Raw genomic sequence first — 10,000 nt, forward strand, 5'->3', positions numbered from 1 at the left:
TGAGGAAATCAATGAATTTAATAAAAACTTGGAAAAAGTGAAGCGCTGTCAATACTTTCTGGATGCACAGTTTGTCTTAGCCGGTGTTTTCCAACCCTATTCCTGGAGTCTCCCTTGTCTAACCCTTTAACTTCAGGTTTTCATGTTCTGAAGAGTTGATTCAGGCGTGTTTGATTAGGAAGAGGTTGAATGTGTTCTGTTGGTGTGCCTTCAGGAACACGGTTGGGAAACACTGCTCTATAAGTATATAAATAATAGATTTGAATAAATGATAAATAATGAAGTGTGTCAATATTCTAGAAATCTAGTATATAAATAATAAATATTCTGCAGGGATATGGCTTTCTGGATATGGATTCGTCATGATTATGTTGGAAGCGAATGTGTGTCCTCTTTATGGTCACATCTTGTCCTGTTTCTGTTTCCTTTAGATGTCCCTGGTCTGTGTTGCATTGATAAAACAGTCCGACCACGCAGAACTATGTTCAGAAGTGGACAGAGAGCCATGTTTGTTTGTTTTTTCATGGGTTTCTGCTTTAAAACAAAAATCTCAAATCACACTTAAAGGCTGATTTATACTTCTGCGTCAAACGCACGCATATGCTACGGTGCTGACGCATAGCCCTACGCCGTGGCTGTCGGCGTCACTGACGTGCACCTCTCAAAAAATATAATTACACGTCACAACGACGTGTAGCACAAGCTCTGTGATTGTTCGGCTTGGTAGCGCTGACGAGTCTGGGCGGGACCGAGAGCCGCGCGAGCCCAATGGAGCGATTGTTTACAAGTGTGGAGTCCCGTGAAGGAGCTCCAGATGGAAAGTTTTGTTTTGTGTTTACCTCATAGTTAAAGTTGTTGCACGTCCGCCGGTTCCTGCATCAAAATGAGCGAGTTTGAGCCACTTGTACATCCCGGGAGCGTTCAGAAAGAACAAATCACCAGCGAAGAAACTCGACACAGAGACACATTAACACCTCACTGCACACTAGTGTTTCGGAAGTGTTAATGCAGACCAACAGAGACAGCGCGCAGAAGTATAAATGCACAGCCACGCGCGTTGCATACGCCGTTGGTTACGCCGGTCACTTGGCGCAGAAGTATAAACCACACTTAAGTCATCTCATGTCCTTATAACGATATATATAATGTAGTAACTTTTCTGTAAATTCAATTAATAGTTTATGCGCGCATCAGAGGTTCCAGCCTGATCTCATGAGGAAATGTAACTATTTTACATTTTGTTAGTTTAGGGGCTAATTCGTATTAATTTTATTAATTTAGTAGCGTAAATTCGTACATTCGTATGAAAGTGTTAAAGTTTTAAAAGGAGGCGTGGCACCAAACCCAACCCTAAACCCAACCATCAATGAGGGACAAGCAAATCATACTAAATTGTACGAATACGATTGTACACCTTATTCCTGAGTCACTTTAAAGGTTTGTTCACAATAAATGAATCATTTAAGAACGACTCTTCACAGCTAGGTTCAGTCTACCTGATTGGATCAATCCAGGGTTCTGATATTGCTCATTTTAACCAAACCAAACCTGCCAAGTGTGAACACATCCTCAATTTTTGAACCAATTTCAATCCCAACCTCGTATTCCACTCAGAAATGCCACTGCATACGAGTAAAGTGAGTTGTGTTTCATGTTGACTTTGACGTTGTGCTGGTGTTTGAACATTTGAAGCTCATTAAACTCCACCAGGACGTGCGTAATAAAGTGCCTAACAGCTGTTTCTGACCCCGGCGCCTTTAGGTGATGCTGCTGGGAGACTCTGCCGTGGGGAAGACCTGCGTCCTGGTGCGCTTTAAAGATGGCGCCTTTCTGGGAGGCAACTTCATTGCCACAGTGGGCATAGACTTTAGGGTGAGCCAGAGTGGACCGAGCCGGTTTGATTCACTCTTTACAACATTTTCATGACTGATGTTTACAAGGGGGCTGTTTTCATAATCAATTAAGGTTTCTTTTATTATGGATTATTAGCTTCCCTGTATATTTTTTAACCCTTAAAGGGCCATGAAACCCCCTTGTTTCAGCAGGGAATTTTCACACCTCTACTTTGGAAAAAGTCAGAAAAGTGGGCGTGTCCAGCTCTGTTTAGGGGGGAGTGTCGGAGGAAGAAAAGAGGCATGGTGTGGGAGTGTCTGTTTGGGCGCGCTGAGTTTCAGAGTTAAAACACACACACGGGAGAAAGTGAATGTGTTTACATGGACATCTGTAGTCGAATTATTTGGCAAATTATTAAAATGGGGACTTTAACTGCAGTTTGGCTCTTTCATTCAGGGAATTCATTCATGCCCCTCGTGACAAATGAGATATTTGATTCTAGGATCTGCACTAAGCGTGTATTTTTCATGCAATGTTTGATACCGCACGGCGAATGAGAGAAAAACCTCAGCATTTATCGGAAACTTAGATGCACACGGCAGGTAGTGTCAGAAAGCCGCGTGTGTTATTCCGGTCACTAAATGCAGTGAAAATCCTACACGAGGTTAAAGTTTGGTTGTGGTGCTAACATGTTTACACTCGGTGCAATAGTTAACTTAGTTCGATACGAACAAACTGAATAAACAAAGAGCACTGGTCGCTCACTTACCAAATCTGCAGAGACAGGACAATCACCAGCAACTAGAGCCGCGTCTTTATTAAGAGGAGACTACAAGCGAATCCGGATCTCAGCATTTGCAGATGAGAACAGCTCTCAGGTAAACAATAATCCTCCTTAGACACGTAAGTTATTGTTGTCGCGCGTCGCGTACACTGTTAATCCACACGTGACTCCAGCTGAGCTCTCACAGAGAGAAAATGAAAACAAAACTGAACTGCAGCAAACTATAAAAGCAACACTTCACGCTTGTTTTGCCAACACAACGTGGCGTCTCTGTCGTCTAAACACTGTGACAGTAATGAATATTAATGAAGTTGCACAATAGAGCGCGCTGATTGGTTTGAACCAAGCCTTACTCATACATTAATGCAGCACACTGTAAGACGTAATAAGACACACTCTGGCACAGACGTCCAGTCTGCACGCTGGAATACACGCTATTATCTCATGGCCGTGACGCAGCTTCAAAAATTCGTTTCAAACCGGAAGTACGAATTTGCTTGAAATAACGCAAAAACAACCAATTTACACTTTTTAGTGAAATATAGGTGTCCTAATAGTGTTTTTAGCAGTGTGGGACACATATACGACTGTCAACAGCTCAACACATGTGTTCTGGTGTTTCGTGACCCTTTAAACACTACCCATAGATAGGGAGTGTTCCATCTTTACAGAAGGTAAGAGCTCGACAAAAACAATCTCAGGATTTCACATTTCATAAAATAAACTGGCCCTAACAGAACAGTCTGTGTGAGATTATGCGTGTCTGTGTGTGTGTTTGACTGTACTCCCTGCGCGCTAGTGTTTAACTGTGTAGATCTCTGTGGTTTTCTCGAGTGGTTTTGGTTCAGTCTTGCAGACTCGCTGTCAAATCTGTTCCTCCGGAGCTCTCTAAGTGTTGGGATGTAACAGGCCAGTCTGATGCTCGTTCACGTCTCAGTCTGGATGAATGATTAACCCGTCGCACCATGACGCTTTGAGCCTTGAGCTGCACCTGTCAGCCCTCGCTTGCGTTAGAAAACAGAATTTTGTGTGGCTGAAATGTAATTGAATACTGTGGGCCCTATCATACACCCGGCGCAGTGTGGCGCAAGGCGTGGCGCAGTAGTCTTTTGGTAGTTTAAGCTTGGCGCAAGAGTGGTTTTGAGGCGTTGCGCTACGCTGTTTAAATAGCAAATGCATTAGTGCTCATTTGTGCGCTCATAGGCGTTCTGGTCTAGAAAGGAAGGCGTTCTGAGGCGGACCGCTGGCGCGTTGCTATTCTGAGAAACTATAATAGATTTTTCATTAGACCAAAACTAACCCGGTCTAAACTCCAGTGCAGAGTTGCGCCTCACTTACACACTGCTTAATACACACAAGAGAGCAACAGGCAAATATCTTTACATATGAAAACATTTAAATATTAAGGATATATATAGGATATAATAAGAATAGATATAGGATATAAATATAAAGGATTAAAATATTACAAAACATATTATTTTCTAGCCTACATAAATATGAAAAATCACTGCTTTTATGTCTTCTTCATCTCGGGAGGCTTTTTCAGTTCATTCATAACAATTTGCTTTTGTATAATGTTATTATTATTAGCAGGATTATTTATTATATACATATTTATATTTGTTTTATTAAAAACAAGCTTAGATTTGCCCACCTGTCAGGTTTTAGACCATATGAGGCACAGCATGTGTTTTAGGATATAACTCAGGTTTTTGAGCACATTTTGCTATTATTGTTCATTTATTCGTTTGCTGGAAATTAGAACTGAATTTAGAAATAGTTTTGAAACAAATATTTGCGCTTAACAAACAAAATTAATTATTTATAGACTAATTGATGTCTGTGCGTAAAGGTTTCCCTATCCAAGAGCGAAAGTGAAAGTGATCCATTATCTCTCATTCTCATGCAGTAGATGCTCTGTTTAACAGTTTTCTGTTAACTGTTTACTGTTTGCTGGTGAAATGCTCATTTTTTCCGCGTAGACTTACTTTGCGTCCTGTAAATAGCGAATGCGCTCTTTGCGTGACGCAGCTGGGTCTTAAATGTAATGGGAGATGAGACTCTGATTGGTTTATTCTCAAAACACACCTATAACTCAGGAAATGACCAGCTTAAACCAACTTGACCAGCATGGGCTCCCAGCCTGGCTAGGCTGATCAAGCTGGTTTTATCTGGTCATCTCCCAGTTTGACCAGCTAAGACCAGGCTGGAAATGGCTGGAAACCAGCCTGGAAGTGGCCAAAACCCCTCTAAAACCAGCCTGGTCAACCAGCTAAAACCAGCCAACCATCCTAGGCTGGTTTAAGCTGGATTTTTCAGCAGGGTTTACAGCGAAAACAAGGAAGGAAAGCAAATATGTTTCCGGCTGTCGTGTAAACTAAAGACAAATGCTTATTTGTGACCCTGGAGTCTTGTTTTGCAGGGTTTATTTCTTGATTTCTTGATAATCTTGATTTTAGATTTGTGCGCAAAACCTTTAGGATATAAGTAGGGATGTAACAATATGGTAAATACCGTCATACCGCAATAGTAATTTTTGTCAATATTACCGTAGGCGCATGACTTAATAAAACTATATTTCATCCTAGGCTGGTTTAAGCTGGGTTTTTGAGCAGGGAAAGCATCGACTGGGTCATAAATCGTCTATATAACCCCTAAGCGTACACTAATGGTGCCGTTTAATTCTCTCAGACAGTGAATTTTTAAGGATGTCAGTGGCGCGTGGTGATACCCTGCTGAAAAATCCAGCTTAAACCAGCCTAAGCTGGTTAGCTGGTTTTAGCTGGTCGACCAGGCTGGTTTTAGAGGGGTTTTGACCACTTCCAGGCTGGTTTCCAGCCATTTCCAGCCTGGTCTTAACTGGTCAGGCTGGGAGATGACCAGCTAAAACCAGCTTGACCAGCCTAGGCAAGCTGCGAGTCCAGCTAAAACCAGCTATATCCAGCTTAAACCAGGCTGGTCAAGCTGGTTTTAGCTGGATTTGGCTGGTCATTTTCCAGCCTGACCAGCTAAGACCAGGCTGGAAATGGCCAAAACCCCTCTAAAACCAGGCTGGTCAACCAGCTAAAACCAGCCAACCAGCCTAAGCTGGTTTAAGCTGGATTTTTCAGCAGGGTATTATTCAGCAATGTCCTCTGTTTCAGTTTTTCCGAGTCATCACGGTAAATACGCTAATATATGCTAATTCGAGAGGCTGTTGTCAGCTGGCATTAAGCTCGCGTGCTGTATTGGAGGGAAAAATAAAGTTCGTCATGCTCCACGAATAGAAATCGGCCCTCAAGCCAAGACGGTCAATTTGGTTTCACAGCAGGCGCTTTCTTTTGGGAAGGTTGAAGCGGTCAAGGTTTGGCATGTGGCGTGGGCTAGCTTCGAATGCAGGAGGTGCATTCAAGACCACTTTAAACCCTCTTGCTTTGATCGCCTGCCAACGACGGCTAACATTAGTCTCAAACCAAGCATCTCCGAGAGCATTTTGGTGCTAGCGTTTGGATTATTATTATTTTTTTTGAATGGCACAGCGGCAGCACTATAGCCGGTGTCTATTTTGGGCTCTTCCTTGTAGCACTTGCTCAGCATGAGGATGTGTGGGAGCCAGAGAGAGAGATTCGGATGATGCCAGAGAAGTGGAAAGCCATTACAACAAATTGACGGATGGCTAACGGTTGAGTTATGCTAGAGGCCATGAAAGATGTATGCTTTTCATAAATCAATACACTCTCTGTGGTCGAAAAGGGCGTTGAAACTGATGTAGGAGACTGATTGTCCAATGATGGAGTCGTCCCATACTGAAGTCCCATCGATTGAAGTATATGATGAATGTATTTCCATGTATTTAAATGAGTGGTGAAGGGTTCATTCTGATTAAAAATGCAAGCTTGTGTGTATACACTCACCGGCCACTTTATTAGGTACACCTGACCAACTTCTCTTTAATGCAAATTTCTAATCGGCCAATCACATGGCTGCAACTCGATGCATTTAGGCATGCAGACATGGTCAAGACGATGTGCTGCAGTTCAAACTGAGCATCTGAATGGGGAAGAAAGGGGAGACTTTGATGTTGGTGCCAGACGGGCTGCTCTGAGTATTTCAGAAACTGCTGATCGACTGGGATTTTCACGCACAACCATCTCTAGGGTTTACAGAGAGCGGTCTGAATAAGAGGAAATATCCAGTGAGCGGCAGTTCTGTGAGTGCAAATGCCTTGTTGATGTCGGAGGAGAATGGCCAGACTGGTTCCAGCTGATAGGCATCAGTAACTCAAATAAGCACTCGTTACAACCGAGGTCTGCAGAAGAGCATCTCTGAACACACAACACGTACAACCTTGAGGCGGATGGGCTACAGCAGCAGAAGAGCACACCGGGTGCCGCTCCTGTCAGCTAAGAACAGGAAACTGAGGCTACAATTCACACAGACTCACCAAAACTGGACAATAGAAGATTGGAGAAACGTTGCCTGCTCTGATGAGTCTCCATTTCTGCTGACACATTCAGATGGTCGGGTCAGAATGTGGCCTCAACAACATGAAAGCATGGATCCATCCTGCCTTGTATCAGCGGTTCAGGCTGCTGGTGTAATGGTGTGGAGGAGATTTTCTTGGCACACTTTAGGTCTATTAGTACCAGTTGAGCATCAACGCCACAGCCACTTATTTTACCATGCTGACACACAGGCATTTGTAGCTCCGCCCCCTTTTGAAAACAGCACAATCTCATTTGCATTTAAAGCAAAAGTCACCAAAATGGCGCTATTAGGATCAAAGACTAAAAGGGTCAGTTTCAAGAGTTATAAACATTATAAGTGTGGAATTTTGGGCTGAAACCACACACACACACACACAAACTCGAGACATCAGACACTTATTTTACATCTTATTTTTGAATCTGCCGCTATGCTGCCACATAGGCATTTGTAGCTCCGCCCCCATTTGAAAACAGATAAATCTCATTTGCATTTAAAGCAACAGTCACCAAAATGGCGCTATTAGGATCAAAGCCTAAAAGGGTCCGTTTCAAAAGTTATAAATGTTATTAGTGTGGTATTTTGATCTGAAACCACACACACACACACACACACACACACACATACAAACTAGAAGCATCAGACACTTATTTTACATTTTGTTTTTGAATCTGCAGCCATGCTGACACATAGGCATTTGTAGCTCCACCCCCTTTTGAAAACAGCACAATCTCATTTGCATTTAAAGCAACAGTCACCAAAATGGCGCTATTAGGATCAAAGCCTAAAAGGGTCCGTTTCAAAAGTTATAAACGTTATTAGTGTGGTATTTTGATCTGAAACCACATACACACACACACACACACACACACACACACATACAAACTAGAAGCATCAGACACTTATTTTACATTTTGTTTTTGAATCTGCAGCCATGCTGACACATAGGCATTTGCAGCTCCGCCCCCTTTTGAAAACAGCACAATCTCATTTGCATTTAAAGGGACAGTCACCAAAATGGCGCTATTTGGATCAAAGCATTCAGTCGTGTCTGATGGACAGAAAACTCTCAGATGTGGTTCAAATATCCTCATATGATTTGTGGATGTGCGCAGAAGTGTTATGGATGTGACGCATGAATAAATAACAGCATGAGCTCAACATCCTTGTCTATTATAATGACAGAGTGATCTGAGCTGGTCGTTTGAGTGGATTTTTTAATTTTACACTTCTGCCGCTACTTGTGTTTTTCTTTTTCGCTCAGGTCAGACGTGTGTGTGTGTTTGTATTCGCTGGAACAATGAATGTGTGTCTGTGCTCGTGTTAAACCGGTTAATGTTCTCCTCAGATTACCCTGTGCTGCTCGCCTTTCATTTTTAATGCAGAACTTCCTGGAAGGTTTGTTAAGCATGTGATGGTGTGTTTATGCATATGTATGTGTGCTTGCATGTCTGTGTCTAGGTGTGTGTGTGTGTGTGGATTCATTTATGTTTGTATGTGTTTGTGTAGGCATTTATGTGTGTGCGCGTGTTTGTGTATGCATGTATGTGTGTGTGCGTATGTATGGATTTTTCTGTGTGTCTTTCAGTGTGCGTGTGTGTGCATATATGTGTGTGTGTGTGTGTGTGTATGTGTGTGTGTGTGTGTGCGTGTGCATGTGCGTGTTTGTGTATGCATGTATGTGTGTGCGCATGTTTATGTATGCATGTATGTATGTGTGTGTGCACGTATGGATTTATCTGTCTTTCTGTGTGTGTGTGCATGTGTGTGTTCGTGTATGCACGTATATGTGTGTGCGTGTGTTTGTGTATGCATGTATGTATGTGTGTGTGCACGACTGCACGTATGGATTTATCTGTGTCTGTGTGTGGGTGTGTGTGTTTATGCATGCAAGCATGTGTGTGTGTGTGTGTGTTTGTGTATGCACGTATATGTGTGTGCGCGTGTTTGTGTATGCATTTATGTGTTTACACGTATGGATTTACCTGTGTGTCTTTCTGTGTGTGTGTGTGTGTGTGTGTGTGTGTGTGTGTGTGTGTGTGTGTGTGTGTGTGTGTGTGCGCGTGCGTGTGTTTGTGTATGCATGCATGTGTGTGTGTGTGTGTGTTTGTGTATGCATGTATATGTGTGTGCACGTGTTGGTGTATGCATGTATGTGTGTGTGCACGTTTGGATTTATCTGTGTGTCTGTGTGTGTATGTGTGCATGTATGTATATGTGTGTTTGTGTGTATGTATGCTTGTATGCATATGTGTTATGCATGTGCGTGCACGTGTATGGATTTATGTGTGTGTGTGTCTTGTTTGTATGCATGCATGTGTGTTTGTTTAAGCACGTGTTTGTGTATGTGTGTGCGCATATATGTGTGCACGTGTATGGTTTTATGTGTGTGTATGGATTTGTGTGTGCCTGTGTGTACTTTTGTGTGTGTTTGTGTATACATGTATGTGTGTGTGTGCATATATGTGTTTTTATGTATGTGTGCATGCATGCATGCTTGTGTGTGCACGTGTGTGTGTTTGTTTGTGTATGTGCTTGTATGGAGTTATGTGTTTGTGTGTCTATGCATGTATGTTTGTGTTTGTTTATGTGTGTGCGCACATATGGATTTATGTGTGAGTGTGTGTATGGATTTATTTATGTTTGTGTGTGCATGTATGGATTTATCTGCGTGTCTTTCTGTGTGTGTATTTCATTTTTAATGCAGAACTTCCTGGAAGTTTTGTTTACATATATTAGTGTGTGTGTGTGTGTGTGTGTGTGTGTGTGTGTGTGTGTGTGTGTGTGTGTGTGTGTGTGCGTGCATGTATGTATGTATGCATGCATGCGTGCGTGTGTGTGTGTGTGTATGTGTATGTATGCATGCATGTATGTATGTGTGTTTGTGTATGTATGTATGCATGCATGTATTTGTGT

General features: G+C 42.4%; 1 protein-coding gene across 46 annotated transcripts in view; it reads left to right on the forward strand.

Moving 5' to 3' along the window:
- zgc:112183 overlaps window positions 1-10,000 on the forward strand; it is a 65,810-nt gene that overhangs the window by 33,119 nt on the left and 22,691 nt on the right. For 19 of the 46 annotated variants that reach the window (XR_012399181.1, XR_012399182.1, XR_012399184.1 and 16 more), the window contains 1 exon segment: window positions 1,762-1,872. The exons of 24 other annotated variants lie outside the window; for them this stretch is intronic. Coding sequence is in view for 2 of the 22 variants with exons in the window: in XM_073940515.1 (XP_073796616.1) it covers window positions 1,762-1,872 (111 nt within the window). In the remaining 20 variants the exon portion in view is untranslated. 46 annotated transcript variants of the gene reach the window in all.

This window comes from Danio rerio, chromosome 3, assembly GCF_049306965.1.
Source record: "Danio rerio strain Tuebingen ecotype United States chromosome 3, GRCz12tu, whole genome shotgun sequence".
NCBI classification, from domain to species: Eukaryota; Metazoa; Chordata; class Actinopteri; order Cypriniformes; family Danionidae; genus Danio; species Danio rerio.